Below are 19,347 nucleotides of genomic sequence, written 5' to 3' on the forward strand. Positions count from 1 at the left end.
ATGGGAAATTTTTTTATTTACTAGATTCTTATATTTCTTAAAGAGATGAATCATTTAAATTTACTGAATTTAAAGTTAATGTTCTTTATAAATAGAACGGCGTCATTTGCGCCTTGCAATTTTTACCTTATGTGGGTATTTTAATTCGAAGAACAGGCAACCCTGTAAACAATGCGTCAAAATATGGCGTTGTCAAGACGATGATAAGACTAAATTACACTATTAAAACTGAATTGTTTCTTTAACTAAATGGTTATTATATGGCTTTGAAAAGGTAACTTACCTATGATAGGTAACATTTTTAGTTATTTTCAATCGTCCTTTGTAATTTCTGCACACTGTTATAGCGCAAATCGTCATTTTCAAATGTCACACAACACGTGTTTACCGCACAGCGATAGTTTCGCAACTGTGCGGACTGAACGAGCTTATCAGCCAACAGTTGGCTGATATTTTTTTTGGCGTTTCGTCGCTCGAACGCTCAATCTAGACATTTATAATCAAAGCCCAAAATATATGGTTTATAATTAAGTAGGTAGGTACCTACTTACAAATCTTATGATTTCATAGGCAATTTTGTTTTTGATTTATCAAATACAAGCTACCCGGCGTTGCTGGGGGTTATCCTTAGCAGATGGACATATACCATCACGGACTTTTCTGTAGGCCTTTTTAAGATATACAATTCCGTAATACATTATTTTGATGTATCTCATAAGGTTTAGACAGCGTTGGCAATGTAGTACCCGAAAATATATATTTTACGACCTTATTATAACTTACTTTACTGTACTTTCTATAAATTTAATATGCACGTATTATATATGTAAACCTTCCGGAAGAAATTCTCTAAATGATAATCAAAACTCTATTAAAATCCGGTGCGTAGCTTAAAAGAACTAAGCGCTCAAACAGACAGACGCGGATAGCGACTTTATTTTATACTATTTAGAGAAGAGAAAATTAAAAACAATTCTTTGGACGCGAGGTTCATTGTTCCCAACTCGTTAAAAGTTATTTCAATTCTTTTTGAAAACCTGTTGTATGTACCTACTACTAATGAAGGTATTTATTTAACGTTTTTGTTTTAATATAGTATACGAATGAGGTCGATGCCAGTTAAAATTCCAACGACGCAGAACACCATCAGATGTGTGTTACTTGCTTAATGCCTATAATCGTCAGCAAATGAACTCGTTTGCGAGGCATATTTGGTAAAGCGCTAAAATGGCACACATTGTATTTGGACTAAGTTATTACACAAAAGGCTACATGCAGTGCAAATAAAAATACCTGTACTTGGGCAAGTGGGTCTTCTGTTACTATAATTATTCGACAACTTTGCATGGTGTAATGCACGATAATTTTTTCCGTTCAGTGAGGATTTCTAGTGCATGTAGTATTTTTTTTTAATTTTTCAGTCATGTTTTCAAAGCAGCAGCTATTTTTGGAAAATAATTCACTAGGCATTGAAGCATTTTCTCTATATTGTTTTTTGAACAGTCATAATGTATATTTTACTTGCTGTCAAATTAAGTTATTGAGTTAAATTGCAGAGATTCATTTAAAACTTTCGTTAAAACGGACTAAAATATCAATCGTAAAAATAATTATGCATTGTTTAAACAAATGTTTTCAATTTCATATTATCGTAACATCAAGAGTTTAAAAACGAATGTATTTAAAAAAAATATATAACGTACAAGGAGAACGTGGATAAAGTGTACTAACTTCTGGAGGTGATTGATTCTATATGATAGTACAACTAAAAAAATAAGATATTTTCTTGAATTTTTTAAGGTGGTTTTCAGGTTAAAAAATAGAAAAAATCTTCTAGGGAAATATATGTTTTTGCATGGGAAAAAATCAACCCGTAAAGAACAACGTTTTTTATTATAATACATCTAATTTTATTAATAAGTGTAAACATATATCTTTTTTTTTTTTAAGTTTTTTTTATTAGTAAAAAAAAAGATACACGAATTACATAATATAACAATTACATAAGTAATATAATTACACAATATAGTAGGTTATTAATTACATAATATAAGTATTCGATGTACCCCCATAAATAAGCAGGGCTTGTGTGTATGGGGGTGTTGTTATATTTGTTTATATTTGGTACGATTCAGTTCAACTGTTCGGAATACTTTTTAAGGTGGCTTTTGAATTCGTTTATATTTGCATTCATGTTTCTAATTTTTTCTGGTAATGAGTTAAAAAATTTAACTCCGAGATATTCATGGTTGAACTGTCCTATTGTTTTTTTACATTTAGGAGTAGGAAGTATTGACGTTTGTCTAAGATTTCTGTTATTTTTAAAGGGTGCAATTTTATTTTGAATATTGTTTTTATAAATTTGTAATGTTGCATGGTAGAAGTATAATGCACTTAATTTTCTGACCTTAAATTGTTTGAATAAAAGTTCGGACGAATATGAATAGGGTTTTTTTAATATGGTTTTTATTATTAGTTTTTGTGATATGTAAATTGTTTGAGTTTGATTTTTATATGTACCGCCCCAGCCTATAATGCCGTATTGTATAATTGATTGACAGAAAGCGAAGTATGTGGTTCTAAGTAATTTTTCGTTTAAAATATCTCTTAAACATCTAAATATATATGTTAGTTTCCTTATTCTATTGTTCAGAATATTTATATGTGGGGACCATTTTAAACGCTGGTCTATTGTTATGCCTAGGTACTTAATATCGGTCTTGCTTTCTATGTTTGTGCATAACATATTGCATTTGTGGTTTTATGTATTTTTCACAGAGTGGATAATTATGTTTATTTCTTTAGGTGTTTCTTGTTTTTTAATGAAAAATGGTAAATAATAAGTTTTTTTAGAGTTTAAAGTCAACAGGTTTTCATCAAACCATAATTTTAGTTCATTGATATCTGTATTTGCCATGTTATTTAGTTCTGACCAGGTGTTTGCTTTTAGTAGTAGGACTGTATCGTCGGCGTAAGAGACAATGTCTCCATATTTGGAAATATTGAATATATCATTGACATATATAATAAATAACAATGGTCCCAAAACCGTGCCTTGGGGTATTGAAAAGTCGCTATATTTTGAATCGCTGACTTGATTGAGTAATTTTACTTGTTGAGGTCTTTTATATAAATAACTAGTTATCCATGCTAAGACTTTTCCACTAATCCCTACTGATTTTAATTTACTTATTAATTTTTTATGTGATATGCTGTCGAAAGCTTTTTCGAGGTCTATAAATATGCCAAGACATTTTTTATCGGAATCTAGGGCCGTATATAAATAGTTGGTTATTTTTGCTATCGCGTCGTGAGTACTTGTATTTTTTTTAATCCGAATTGGTTATAATTAATTATTTTATTTTCTTCTAAGAATGTCCAAATTTGTTTTTTTACAATTTTTTCATATATTTTTGATATATTCGAGAGAAGTGAAATCGGGCGATAATTTTGTGGATCTTTACGACAGTCTGTTTTATAAATGGGGGTTATAATTGCTCTTTTATAGTTATTGGGAAATTTGCCATTTGCTAGACTTAGGTTTATTATATGTGTTATGGGGTGAATTAAGTATTCTTTCATCGATTTTATTGTTTTAGTATCTATGTTATCAAAGCCGGGGGCAGAATCTCCTTTTAGTTTCGAAATAGTTCTGTCAATGTCGATTTCTGTGACTGGGTGAAATTTATTAATTTGACATTGTGTTATTTGTTGTGGATTAGATATATTGGTCTTATTTATGGATTTTGCTAGGTTTTTTCCCACGTTATTAAAATAGTTATTTAAAATATTACAACATTTTTTTGTGTCATTTTGTACGTTATATATTATTTCCCCATCTGAGATTTCTGATATGTGCTTATATTTTTTCTTTTTATTTATTATTTCATTTATTGTTGACCATATTTTTTTATTATTGTCTTTAGCTTCTGTTATAATTTTTGATTAGTAGTCGTTTTTCGTTTTCCTTATTAGTGTAGTTAGTATATTTTTATACGTTTTATAGTATAATACAATTTTATTGTTAACTAGTGGCCTTTGTGTTATTTTATAAAGTTTATTTTTTTTCCTAGTGGCTTTTATTAATCCTAGAGTAATCCAAGATTTAATTTTTCTTGTTTTTGAGTTGGGGACGATTTGTTTTTTTTTGTTGATTCTAAAACGTGTTTATTTAAAGTGTTTTCAAACAGTAATGCACTTTGGTTGGCGCATTTATTTATTAAAATTTCTTCCCATTTTTCAGTTTTTAGTGATTTTTCTAATAATTTGTAGTCTATTTGAGAATATGGAAGATTTAATTTGGGTTTTGTATTTAGTTTTCTATTTGTATCATGTAGTATAAGACACGCGTAGTGATCAGTTATATTAGTTTTCCACACAGTAGATTTAATATTTTTTATTTCATTCAAATGTATATTACACCAGATGTGGTCTATGCATGATGGCGTTTGGTTTTTAATTTGTCTAGTGTTATTATTAATAAAAGATTTAAAATTGAGGTGCGTCATCATGTTTATGAAATTATTTTTTTCAATTGAGTGATGGTTTGCAGAAATATTTATATTGAAATCACCACAAACAAAAGTAAGTATTCTCGGAAATTTGCTAAGATATTCACATAGTTCGTGTTGATTATGTTTGATTTGTGCGTTCTGTACACTGTTAAAATTCTGTATAATTTATTTTTTAATTTTATATCTATTTTTAGACAGTTTACATATTGTATATAAATTTCTTCAATGTCAGTACATATTGTATTAATAAGTTATACACTTATTAATACAATATGTTTCGTATATTAACTGCTGTAAATTTTATGATGTGTGTCAAAAGTTGATAGAATGCATTGTCATCGATAACAAGTGTATCTGCCGAGTTTCAGATCGATACTATGTCGGTAAGTGTGTTAATTTCCACTTCCAAGATTCCACTTCATTCATTCATTCAGAAAACAAAATCGAAATTCAAATGGCTGTACTTAAAACAATTTATTTTATTTATTTATTTTATTAATACAAGATTTAGAGTTTAGAGGGTACATATGGTTTTTGTGATATTTCACCCTCCATGCTAGGGATGACCCTGTGTTATGGCGGGTGAATTTTACAGTTTGAACAGAATCTATACATTACTATGATATGAAAAAGAAAAATAATAAAAATTATGAAGAGCTAGTTAGGGTTGCAAGAAGAGAATGGAGAAGTTAGAGAATTATAAGAAGATTATAAGATTATAAGAATTACTCAAATTATTAGTAAATAGTTCAGACTAATTATTTATTTACATACTATACCGCTAAGTTAGGGAATAAGGATTATGTTGTGTTATGTATTATATGTTTATTATGTATTATATGATTATGTATTATGTGTTATAATAAGTTATGTTTTGTCTGAAAGGTGATTAAATTGATAGAATGTAGAATGAATGGGTATTTTAATTGTAATGTTTTCCTGTGTAAGGATCCATTTCGTAATTTGTTTTTTAAAGGAATGGGGTTGACTCACGGTTTTTAGGTTTTCAGGGATAAGGTTAAAGATTTTAGGAGCTAGGAAGAAAAATTGTCTTTGAGCTAACGTGGTATGTAGTGAAGGTACTTTGTAGTGACCGTTGGTTATTGTTCTGGTGGTGTAGTTGTGTTGTAAAAGAGTTTTGTTTTTATATTTGAACAGGAAATGTATAGTATACAATGGAATGTCAAAATAGTTTAACTGTCTTTTTTACTTCTACCACCATCTAGATTCTAGATTCTAGAATCACCGCTCGAAGTTATTGCACTTTACCCCCAGACACCATGTTTATTACGTAGGTATATAAAAAAAATAATATCTATTCACATTAATTTTTCAAACTCTACCATATATTTGACGACCGCGCCATTTTGATTTTTTGACTATTTAATGGTTCTCGGCGCGTTTCAGCTTTTAATCAAATTGTAATCAGCTGTCAAGCATAACGGTCATGCTGTTGAAATCCATTCAAGATGCTCGTTCGGTTAGTTGGGTCGGTGATCGCTAACCAGGTCTCTGATTATGGTAAACCACCTGTACAGTACCTTTACTTATCAACTTTATTCAGTTTACCGGCCCCTGTTACACATTCATTACGTGAACCAAAATTTAATTCGCCCCATGTAACCGGCATGCAACTTTCTCCACAATAAATCGATTACTTATAATGGTGAGTCTGAACTGATAAACGTGCCCCGGGGCTCAGTAATTATTAATCGACGTCAGTAATTTGTTACATCTGTTTCATCTTAAATCAACATCAAATGGACGGTTCTTCAGCTCCGAACTTCGAGGTCGTGTGTTCGAAACCCAGTGTGCGCAAATAATTTTTATTAATTGATAATATTATGTATTATTTCGCACATACATATCATAAAATGATATGTTGTAAGTTGGTAACACGCTCCAGGGTGGTGGAAACAGTCAGTATCGCCATGGTAAAAGACCAATATTCAGAATCGAAACGTTGTTTGAAATGGCTTTTGCTGTGTTTAGTGACTGGATCTGAATAGACTGACGTCTGGATAATCACCCTAACATCATTTTCTTTCGACAAGGAATATAGTATAAACTCCTGCCCGGACTTCTCGGCGAATCCAACCTTGTTCACTTATGTTCCAACGTGCTCGCTGCGCGTGGGCAATGGCCGCCACACATACGCATCACTTATAGAATAAACCATGTAAGCTTGACCTTTCTACCCCCTATTCATTTGCTTTCGCAAACTCAGTGCCGATTTCGTAACTTCAGAGAGTGATATCACAATTAGATAGGATCATACGTTTACCATGTCCCATATGTATAAGATGTGTTCTTTGTGACCCCTTTGTTGCAACGTGGCCCTTTGCTATAATATAACGTTGAAACATAACTATTTTGTCTTTACTGGACCCCCTGTCTCGCTCTGAACGATAGTAGCAGAAGCTGATTGCTGACCCCAAGCCTTCCTGAGTGAGAATCGACATCATGCCTTTGTAAGAGCTAGTCCGAGGTAATGCTCAGGGACATAACCCCTGATGCCATGCCATGCCAAATACATTCGTCGATCGACTTATATTCAAATTCCTACGTACATCACACAGTATTATTGCACTGGCGCCCTTACACGGGGGCCTACTTATATTGCACTGCCACCCATCGTGTATTGCACGTACACAAGGGCCTGTATTATTGTATAATGTTTATGATATGTACTATTTTTATATGAATTAATAAATAGGATAATGTAAAAACATCTTTCAATATAGTAAAATACAATGACAAGGCCTGCCATATGTCATTCAGACGAAATAAGTAAAAACCAGTATTTGAATCAAAACCTTTGCCGAGAAATATATATCGTGGGCATTAGTAAAAGTAATTACAGTTCACATATTCGTATAAAATACCCATTCTTCGTGAGCCAAATACACATATTAGTGGATGAGTATACACGTATTTATGGCGATGTCGTGAGTAAATTAAATATGTAAGTGGCGTAAACTAAAGGTTAAATCTTGTTTAATTTGCAATTATTCGCAGAGCTGTCTGAAACTAGAGGTCTGAATAGCGACTTACCCATTCATACGTTTTTTCAGATTTTTTTAAAGGTATTACGCCCATCTTGAATCACGAATTATAATAATTATATTGACATAATCTATTAAAAGTGGTCCAAAGATTGATCCCCTGGGGGATTCCTTAATCTCTAAATAGTATAAAATAAAGTCGCTATCCGCGTCTGTCTGTTTGTGCGTTTAGTTCTTCTAAACTGCCCAACGGATTTTGATAGGGTTTTAAGGTTTCTATCATTTAGAGAATTTCTTCCCCAAGGCTTACAGATATCTTAAATCATTAATGTTTATTTGATATTGTGAAAAATGCCCATCCCTTTTTGACCTTTCCAATATTATGCAATCCATGGTTCCACAGGCATTTTTAAACAGAAATTAGTTACAAAAAATCATAGAAAATATTTATCATGGGATATTTGCTGATTGTAGGTAGGTGCCCTCTAGGCCCTTGATTTAGAATAACGCATTCACGACAGTAGATAAGTTGTTTCAATATCGATTCCGATCGATTACAGAAACGGTAGCTGCTATAAAATTAACGCATCTGAATAATTGTGCGTTTACGCATAATTAGAAACTATGCGTGTAGGTACAAAATATATCCGGCCCATTTCTCAATAGCGTGGATAAGTTAGCATTAAATTCTTGCTAAATAACGACATAAAGTAGCATGTGGTTAATGTTCCATAAAACATGCTTTTGTTAATAATAATTGTTGAAAGACTAATCCCTATCAACGAGAACGAACTTGAAATATCGATGGACCCAAGACAATAGACATTTTGTCTTTTGTTGAAAATGAGTTTTGAAAATTCATAAATCAAATTAGTGTGTACAGAAATATTATATCTCCAAATAACGCCATTTTAAGCATATTAATTAACATAATTTGACCCGCGTAGCACATATATTTACATTATATTATTATATTGAAACGCAATTAAATTTTCCAACTTTTGTATTTCTAAAAACAATGGCCATGGAGATATCTACATTTTGAGACATCGCGCGGATGTGGCCAACCCAGAAATCCAATTTAATTAAAACACTGATAATATTCATCTTTCAGACACTGGAAGTTCCCTGTCCAGCGGCAACGAGAATTACGTCTACACCACCACCTGTGAACCTGGTTCAGCAGACCCTTCTCTGGTGTACGTCTACGAGACAGCATCCAGAAAGAGGAAGATCACACTCCCCAAGAACTCCAAGACACACAGCAGGCCCTCTCCCCAGATGAGGCCGGCTCCCGTGAGAAAGTTTAGGTAACGGCTTGTTGCACTCTGTACCACCGGCTGGCTTCTGTAATTTACTTACATATGGACGAAATCAATGTCAATGCCGTTATAAATAAATAATGCTACGTGTATGAACTTACAGTAATTGTACTGAGTGTTATCTCATCAATATTCTGACATCCCAGACGCACAAAGAATTACTGTATATATTGTGGGAAATGTAAGTAAGCCCGTTGTCCCACGAGTTGGTTAGCAATCTACATAAACCGTATGCTACAAGACCTTGCGCAGAAAAAATTCCACACTGAGCTGCGCTGCAGACCGTTACTTTACTACAGCGAAATTAATTTTCTGCGCAGGGTCTTGCAGCGTTCGGTTTATACCGATTGCTTACCGACCCGTGGGACGACGGTCTAACTTTGGCGTGGCTGTAGAGTTATAGCCCCGTTGTAACATATTATGGCTCACATGTTTCCTAATGGAAAAAAGTGGTTACAACGGACCTCCTAGCCGTAGTACATGTATATGATAATAATTAGACATACATTTTGCATAAGTATGTGTTCAAAAATGGATATTTACACTCGTTTTCACCTTTTCAATATATTTAAGACATTTTTTTTTTTTAGAAAAAAAGACAATGTTGGGTAAATGACATCAATATGAAAAGAAAAAGATTTGGGGAGTGCCACCTCTTTTAATCATGTTTTATATTTTTTTGTATGTTACTATTTTATTATTTACGTATAATTCGTGAGAAGTGTCATAAAAACACTTACTTTTTCAATAAATAGCTTCATTTTTTTTTTTTTTTTTTTTTTTTTTTATATATACAATAATATTATTATTGGGTTTATAAAAACAGTTTATTTTTAAAGTAAAGTAAGTTTGACAGTTTGATAATGCCTTCAGAGGGCGAAACAGCTGTCACGCGTAATAATAATTACACAGCAGAACTTGTTTAAAAATAAACTGTTTTTATAAACCCAATAATAATATTATTGTATATATAAAAAATAAAAAAAATAAAATGGAGTTCTACAAATTAAACTTAATAACAATAAATAAATAGCTTCATCTCTTCCGCCATTGCATAGATCGTTAGGTTGATTTTGTACAACTGTATCAACGATACCGATGAATTATTAAGGTTGCTTTTTTGGTTTAAACTAGTACAAATAACAGTGGTTGTTGGATATCAGATGACGGATTACTGTTATATAGTATATATTCATTTATAGATTATTCAGCCGGCACAATTGGCCATAATCCTTAAAAACTTGATCGGGAGAGGCTGGTTTGGGTAGACCCTTTGACCTTTTTTTATTTTTTTTATGTTAACTCCACAGAGGAGGCCATGGGGAAAATAATTTCCCTTATGGCCCATGTCTTTTGGAATGCTGTCAGGAGGATGTTTTTATGTAAAGAAAATTGAGGAACTTTTGGAAAGGAAAAATGTATGAGATTTGGGTAGGAATCTTAGGGTCGGTATGTCCAGGCTACGTATGAATGTAACTCCCACTGTGCTGCAAGACGTTACTTATATTTTTATTATGTATTTTAAGCCAATATCAATAATAATGATGATTCTTGGATATTTTTAACATTGCCTAAAATCTCAAAACACACGAAAAGGTCATCCCAAAATATTATTAGAACCAATATTAGTATATTTCTGCAATAGATTAGGTTTAAGACCTGTAACTTATTTTATTATCGAAGACGATGCTGGTTTCACAAAACAAAACGTTTAGTGCTAGTAATATTATTTATTAATCTTAAGTTAGCTCACATCTTCGTGTGTGCTAATAGTTTTATAAACATATAAACATGTACATTGTTTGGCAAACATAATCTTTCTTTAAATATTTCAATAAAGTTACAAAAAAGAAACATTAATAATTGAGATAGACATATTTTCTTAATTCATTTTTGAACTTATTAATATTTTCTATCGCAGCAATTTCCTTCGGGATTTTGTTATAGAGTTGAACGGCCTGGTACATCAGAGATTTTTGGGTGCTTGTTTTTTCTTCTTGTTGGCAATCTAATTTGCTTAGAATTTCTCGTCCCGTGTCCGTGTATCTCGTTATTGTAATTTATTTTTCTTTTCAGTTCCTTAGACATCATCCCTATGTTAATTTTATGTATAAAAATAAGTACATTCAAATACACAGTTTGCTTCACCGTCAAAATATTCAGCTCCTTTAACATGTATCTTATCCGTGTGTATATGTTGCGCTTAAGTATTATTCGCATTGCTTTATTTTGCATTTTTTTCATTTTCTCTTTATTGCAGAGAAAAAGAATACTTGAACAGTAATTAAAGTGTGGTGATATAATTGTATTGTATATTATCTGGCATGTTTCTTTATTTACTTTGTTTCTGATTCTACCAAGAAATTATATTTTTTTGCAATTTTTTTAATTGTATAGTCTGCATTTTTTGAGAAGTTCAATTTTGAGTCTATAATAACACCTAGATATTTAATTTCTTCCACTTTTTTTATGATTTCTCCATTTATAGAAACCTTTGGTTCCTCATGCGTATTTGTTCTGCCTATATGCATGTATTTTGTCTTATTTACATTTAGTTTTAATTTATTTAGTTTGTTTAGTTTTTAATTTATTATGTATTATTATGTTATGTTCTTGTCTTTACATCACAATTTTTATTTATTTTTGTGTTGTTTTCCATCAGGAGAATCCGCAACATTCACTGCCCGGACTGCAGAATGCTCGAGAGTGCCGGCTACCTGAGTCAGGGCGAACTGAGCCTTAGCACTCCCAGCAGCATTTCCCCAGTCCTGAAAACCCCTCCGGAAAACTTCGGCCTCAGCCAGTACGGACACCTGAAGATAGACTACTCCTGCAGCTGGCACTCCCTCGACCAGCTCATGGCCAACGACAATAATGAAGATAAATATTCAACGTCCAAATATTCTTGAACCTTTTCCTGGGTCCCTAGCACGACCACCTTATAATTATTAATATTGATACGATTAAGGTGTTTTTATCGTCATTATCGGTAATTAATCGACATTTATAAAATTATCGGTAATTAGTCGATATTGATAAAATTATTCATATATTAGCGTAGCCGAGCGTGCTAGGTCTGTTGATATTCTGTTAAAAAACCGGCGACAGCTTACAGACAGACAGATTTGTTGTCGATGTGGCTGTGTAGGCCCCTTAACAATTTATATCGATTCTCGCCTTTATTTATACTATTTCCCTCAAGAAATGTATATACATCAACGATCAAATAGGTTCTGAACGATTTTTCGATGTAGAAAAAGGCTTAGAAAAAACTATTCACTTTAACCTTTATCAAAAATAATTGTAAAATAAGATTGTACATAAAATAATTTTAACGTTGTATTATTTTAATAAAATCATCAAATAATTTTCTAAGACAGGTACCTATATACATATGTATGTACTTCAACTGTACATAATATTATGTCACAATACGTTTTTGTTTTTTCTGTACAAGTTTACTGATGCATTATTTAATTATAATATATTTTGTATGAATGTAGTACACACTTACCATTTTTTTTTTAATTTTACCAACCTATTACCTAATGACTGCGTTTTTAATATATCTTTAAAAGTAATTATTATCTATAAATTTACCAATATTTTTTTATAAAATCTTATTTCGTAGGAATAAAATATAATATAATTATTTTTTATGATGTGTTAATTCAAAAAAGTGTAATTATTCAAAAGATTCATATAGTGTAAATAAACATTATTACCATATTTATAAGAATAACTTTAACACTACTACCACGTTTACTTGCATTTGTTACTATATCGACGCCGAAAGGGCAAAAGGGCGTAAGCGCCCTTTTTTTTATAAAAAATGGGATAAATAAACAGTTTTGTCGCTACGTTGTCGCTAACAAAATTGTCGCTTACGCCCTTTGCCTTTCCGTCGTCGATAGCATGTCCATTGTTTATGTACATATTTTTTAAATAAAGTTTTAGAAAAGAGAGTTTTAATTTATTAAAAATATTCCCTGTTGTGCTTATAGAGATAAGTAGGTACCTGCCTAGTATTCTAGTTAATTTATATTTTTAATTGCCAAGAATGGACAAGAAAAACTGAATTAAAGTTTGTGTTCAGAACGGCTAGATCCTCCATCTCAGCACAAGCAGGTCATAGGAGAATTCAAATATTGTTAGGTTGTTCGTATGTAACCGGGGAATGTTTACCTTTCTAAGAAAAACAAAAAACATCCTTGCCGCAAGTTGAGATTCAGCCTTCACGAAGAAAAATGAATATTGCGAATCTCTTAAAATTATTGGTAATCAGTTAAAAAAAGGGAGTGCAGATTCCTGATAAACTTTTAGTAAATTTCTAATATATCGGAACACGTGTTCAAGCACGTGCATTTACCTTGGTAATACATAATGACGAAATGCGAAAATATTATGATTTTCAAGAGTACGTGTTCCGACATCGAGAAAATATAATCGTCATTGACAATAAGTTTATCAGGAAACCTATTAATTCATTCGTAAAAGCCTGCAATCCCTTTTTTAACCGGATTACGAATAAATTGAAGGGACTCTTAATAATTTAGCAATAAGCATTTTTCTCCGTGTTAATTTATCAGAAGACTGCGTAAAAGAAATATTTAATAAAATATGAAGAGGGGATTTAAGAAAACCCTAAAATCTTTGTGATATAAAAGATATAAGACGGGTGGACCATTTGTTTTAATATAAGTGGTTTTTTTGTATCCAAAATAGCTTTGCTTGGCTACTTACTTAGAAAACCGTGTAACGATGCGATCGAAATCGGCATTCGATAAAGCAGGTACTGATTTGAGTGAATTTAGAATGTCGACATGCCGGCCGTCACACCTCGTAAAACTACAAAAAACTAATGATGTATGATGATATTTTATGGCTAATGAACCTATGCGTGGGTAGGTACCTAGCCATAATCCTTATGGAAATGAAAATTGTTTTAAAAAACTTGTTTTCGTAACAATGAGTAGTTATTGTGAGTCGTAGATTGCTATTTATTAAACGAATTCCACGAATAGGTTTATTTATTTATTCCAGAACCAATTAAATTGTTAATGTTTTAAACTCAATCAGATATTATTATGACAATCAAATCGACGATCAGAACAATTTTAAAATTATATCGGTCCCCGTTAATCGCCGATTTGCAACCCTTTACAACTTTTGAACAAATAATAGTCGGCTGTCAACCATAACGGTCATGATTAGCGGGTTCAGATATTTCAATTTTAGTTGATCATCTCGACACTTGAAAGCATATTGACAAGTATTAACCTTCTTTCAACAAAGATGATCAAGTTTTTGTTAGAAATCTTGTTATTCAATAAAATTGAAATGTCTGAACCCGCTAGTATTATAATCTACTCATTTTACGGCGACTGTCGGAATGTCACTGATTCAAAATGGTGCTGATCGTCGATCCATAATTTTGATATATTACGCACATACGTCATAGAATGGATGTTTTGTGATGGAGTTTTAAATACTCAAATATTATACTTTATAAGGAATGTAATATCATGAATTTAAAACAACTATTTATCCTACAAACGTTATGCAGATTTTTTAACAATATTAGTTCTGCTAAAAGAACGCAACAAATTCGTACTACAAGAATTGGCTCTGGTCTGAACTTTATGGCAATTCACCCTAAATCCTCATTTGGGCAGAGACATTATTTGTACCAGGCTCCACTTTTATTTAATAGCCTTCCAGATCACATTAAATCGTCAAATTCCTTGTGTACATTTAAAAAGAATGTTAAATTATTTCTGCCATCCGAGGATTTCCAACATATTCTTTCATCTTTGTCCTTTTAAATTGTGGCATAATATTTTGAATAAGTTAATTTTTTCATCCTTTTCTTTTTTTAATGTAAATGTTTTCTTCTCTCTTTCTTTCTTCTCTGTTTAAAAAAAAAATAATAGTTTGTTACATTTTTATTGCAATTAAATATCTTGGTCACCCTACATGTTTACAGCATTATATTGTAATGAATAGGCTGATAGGTACCATGTAGGTATCCAATTCGCAGAAACGTCAATGTAACAATATTGTTATCTTAATATTTGAATTATTTTTTTTTTAATATTTGTACTATTTTAAATCTCTTATAATCTTTGTACTATTTTTTTAATATTTTGTAAAATTATTAACCTCAACACAGGCTTGTCCTAGTGAGGTTAAAAATTATAACTTAAAAAAAAGATACAATGTAAAGAAACGATAAATAAATAAAAATAAATAAATTAACAGTTGATACCTAATGACAATCTGTCGTTGACAACGTATTAGATGGTTCGGGAACAAAAAACACCGCATTAATTATTTTCTAACAATATTATTTATTTGTCATTCATTTTAAGGTTTCACAAAACTAATCTGGAGCAATGACGTTACAATACATATAGACTTGCTTTGTCACACAGACCCAAGATAAAATGTGGGCAGTAAGAAATACTCTTGTTTCCAGTAAATTGTTAATTCAAACGTTTTTCATCTATGACAAAGATAAACATTTATAATCTGTTTTCGTATTTGCGTAAATACTACATTATACATCACAGGTGTGACTGACGTAACAAGATACGCCTATTCGCTTACACTGAAAGATGAACACGGAATACTGTATGATACGACCTACTGCTATTAGGCTGTCCTTCTTGTACTTATTTGTTGCCACGTTCGCTATGTCATTTACTGTAATAGCGCTGAAAATCTTGGGAAACATATTGAACATAACATGATTAACATAGGATAAACTTAGGTAATAAATACCTGCAATAATCTTGCATGGATAATATTTAAACTTTGATTAACAATAGATAAATAACATAATAAAATTAAAAGATATCGTGAAAGTCGTCCAAAGCCTTATTAAATAGCTTCCTCTTCAATGTCTTCTGTTCTGGCTGGTTCGCTGCTGACGGAGTTATGACAACTGGCAAAGGTTTATAATTCCCAGAGGTCCCTTTCTGTATCAGTTTATAAGGCCCAGTATTCGAGGACAGCTGTTTCGCCGGCTGCTTATTGGCCATATCAACTGCAAACTGGTTATTACTTCTGACGGATTGTGGCTCGTGGGAATTATTGGCTTGAGACGATTCCAGTTGGAATGTTGCTGGATTGGCTCGAAGAACATTTGGAGCGACTATGTTGGTTCGAGGTATTCTCTGCTCCAATATTTCAAGTCTCTAAAATAAAGAGAAAATGTCACATTTTTTTACGAGCACCAAATACGTACTAAATAACTAATAAAAATGAATTATTTAAGTTATGCGTGACGTGAAATATTCGTACGTATTCCTCTGGGAGAAATTATTCCAGTTTAATGAACTTTTAATTTTCAAATTTTAGCGGATCTAAAACTGAATAATTATTTTTAGGTATAATGTTTAGGTGTGTACTAGCGGTGTCTGAGGCAAACATTTAATAAATATTTTCGGCTTCACAAAGCCTATAATTAATATCCTGTGATTTTTCGCGGGTCTGCGCTAGTTAGATATTTAAATGGGCGTATAAACATGACAAAAAAGCGCGAACCGAACCAAGAATTATGGCGCGAAACACCGCTTACGGTTGCTTCGTTCTTTTCCCATAGTTCGTGGCTTGGCTCGCAGATTTTTTTTGTCCTGTTTATACACATCGTAATAATGTCTAATTTTATTAAAACAACATGAAAAATAGAAAGAGATAAGAAAAGAAGAAAATATATTATGCTACACGGAGAAAAATGAGTATTACTAATTTATTAAGAATCTCTTCAAATTATTCTTAGTCAGGTTTTCTGATAAACTTTTAGTTAAATACGAATTTGTTATCACGATGTCGGAACACGTGTTTATAAAAATCGAAATATGTTCGCATTTCGTCATTAGATATATATTATCAAGGCAGATGCAGGAGCATGAACACGTGTTCCGATATATTAGGAATAGAGGTGTAATTATACGCTTGCGAGCCGAACCACAAGCGCCATTAGGTTGCGACCACTACCGTCATTTGTGTGTGGTTGTGATCAAGACTCGAAGTCGAAAGCTTTCCCGGGAGGAACTCATCCGCCCATCGTGCTACCCATAGACATATGAATATTAGGTGCTACCGTATTTTATTTAGTTTCTGCCATTTTCTACCAAAAAACTTGAAAAAACTATTCCGATATTGATATTATTATGCTGACACGAGTAAACTATTCCGTTTTTGATATTATTCTGCTGTCACGAGTAAACTATTTCGTTATTGATAGCATTATATTGACATGAGTAAACTATTCCGTTTTTGATATTATTCTGCTGCCACGAGTAAACTATTACGTTATTGATATCATTATGCTGACATGAGTAAATATGTGTACCTTAAATAATTAAGGGCTACCTACACCGTGTGGAAAGAAAACCGATGTCGCCAGTTTACGTAAGACATTTCGACTCCTAAGTCCCAGATAGGCCAAATTGATTTTTAAATACATCTAATTGAATTTCACCTTTATTTTAGGTAATGAATGAATGCAAATCTCGGAAGCGGAAACTAACCCACTTCCAGACATCCGATCAAGCTGAAAATCGGCAAATAAATTCGTTATCGATGACAATGCATTCTATCAACTTTTGGTGGCATTTACGACTACACACGCGGACATATACGCTTTTCTCTGAAATTGGATTTAATGCATGAAATAAAAATCGGTCCTTCCCGACGGGCATTTGGCGAGATTGGTGGAGGTATCGACTCAAATCCCTGGATAGTCAATCATCAGATAAATCAAACTTTGTTATTAAGTTTTAAAATTAATGTATTATAGTAAAAAAAAAAAAAATTACGGGTTGATTTTACAATCAAATAAATAATTTTCTATGTTAAAAAATGTTTTAATTCATTATCCAGAAGTAAGTTAAATGAGCTCACTAAGCTCTTAATTTAAAAACTTACATTTTTATTTGTCCTGTTCTCATCTTTCAAGCGCATGTAAAGGGCATGCGCTCGTTGCAATTTCTCCTCGTATTCCAAAACCAATCTATTAGTCTGAAAAAAAAATGTAAAAAGTATGCAACGTAAAACTGTATCAAATATATTTTTTTAAATTATTAATAAATGAAATATTTTCACGAACCATTTCGTCTTTTTCTGCAATCAACTGCTGTTTTTCATTTTCCGCCCTTCTGGCACTGCAAACGCTCTCAGACGACATGATATTCATTTGGTTGTACAGGTTTTTAACTGTTAATCAGAAAAATATTTATTACCTACATATCAATTTTTTCAAATTATTATAAATAATTTTTTTTCACTTGTATTGTAAGAAAAGGTATCGCAAACAGAATTGACTCGAACGTGGTAGGTATTCTTACATATACATTGCTTGCATACAACACGTTTATAAATTGTTATTCGGCTCCGTAAAAGAAATTCCACTGAAATGCTAGTAAAATATCACAAAAAGAACCGTCAAAGAACACACTGCCAAACTTTTAGAATATTAGGTCTGTTTAGAACGTACCTACCTATATTTATACCTTACAAGGCTTGCAGTCTACACAAACTTGCTGTCCGTTAAGCATCAGCAGTAAACAATAAAAAAAATACTGTTTATCATTATCAAATTCGATAAAAATATACCCTTTTCCTCATATTCGCTTTTAGTATCCATAACTTTTTTATTAATTTCTTCTTCGAATGTTTTTTGATTCAGTTCGTGGCTGTTTTGATATTCAGTTTTTTCCTTAAAAGAAAAAAATAGTAATTGTAATTCATTCGTCAAAATCAAACAAGTAAAGGAAAGTCTTTATAATAGTAATATTTAAAATTAAAACATAGGTCAAATACCTTTTCCAAGTCATCAATTAGTTTTTCCCTTGCCAATATGTCATCTTTGTAACGTTTTACTTCGTTTTTAATTGCAACCAGTTTGGATATTGTGACTTGCTGATCAGTTAGCAGCTGCTTTGATTCCGCAAGTTCAATGATTTGCAACTTAACAGTTTCTTTAGCATCTTGTAACTCTTTATTCAAAGAGATTGTTTGTTTTTCAAGTTCTTGCCGGTCTTTGTAGCAATTTAAATAGCGCTGTAACAGAGTAAGGTACTCACGCGATAAATAAAAGGATTCAAAACTAAGAAGAATTCATAAAAGTTGTATTGGAATTTTCACCTGATTAATAAAAGATATTTCGTGGATTATTTTCATAATGTCATCATCTAAAAATCCCGCCTTCCCGTGTTTATCTGCCATTTTGAATGATTTTTCCATCGGCTAATAAATTTATGGCAAAAGCGGCCAGTAAAAGACGTATCTTTTTGTTTTATGGCAATATTGATATTTGTAGGGATGGGAGATTCGCTATTAGAAAAAATGATAATATGAATAAAAACAGCCATTTTTTAATCTGTTTGGTGTATCAAATTAAAGTGAGGTAATATTATGAATCAATCAAAACAGAAAACATTTTTTGTAAATACACCTATATTAATTTATATGTTGTTGATAACCGACCGGTTTTCGCTA

The 19,347-nt window shown here is 31.9% G+C and overlaps 2 protein-coding genes across 2 annotated transcripts in view; one reads left to right on the forward strand and one right to left on the reverse strand.

Annotated features, from left to right (window-relative positions):
* Positions 1–12,155, forward strand: part of LOC149421477 (uncharacterized) — a 46,575-nt gene extending 34,420 nt beyond the window's left edge. Inside the window, exons 2-3 of the mRNA XM_089634410.1 lie at positions 8,634–8,829; positions 11,504–12,155. Of these exons, the coding sequence (XP_089490536.1) occupies positions 8,634–8,829; positions 11,504–11,750 (443 nt within the window). The 3' untranslated portion in view covers positions 11,751–12,155. The remainder of the gene's footprint in view (positions 1–8,633; positions 8,830–11,503) is intronic.
* Positions 12,156–15,255: 3,100 nt separating this feature from the next.
* On the reverse strand, positions 15,256–19,064 carry LOC149421478 (uncharacterized). The gene is made up of 6 exons (XM_089634411.1): positions 18,994–19,064; positions 18,670–18,909; positions 18,463–18,565; positions 17,957–18,063; positions 17,776–17,868; positions 15,256–16,040 (listed from the first exon to the last, which is right to left on the reverse strand). The coding sequence occupies exons 1-6, from the start codon at positions 19,027–19,029 to the stop codon at positions 15,690–15,692; spliced, it is 930 nt and encodes a 309-aa protein (XP_089490537.1). The 5' UTR covers positions 19,030–19,064; the 3' UTR covers positions 15,256–15,689.
* Between the last annotated feature and the right edge of the window lie 283 nt (positions 19,065–19,347).

Source organism: Hesperophylax consimilis, chromosome 8 (assembly GCF_061612785.1).
Source record: "Hesperophylax consimilis isolate HC1 chromosome 8, BYU_Hcon_1.0, whole genome shotgun sequence".
NCBI lineage: Eukaryota > Metazoa > Arthropoda > Insecta > Trichoptera > Limnephilidae > Hesperophylax > Hesperophylax consimilis.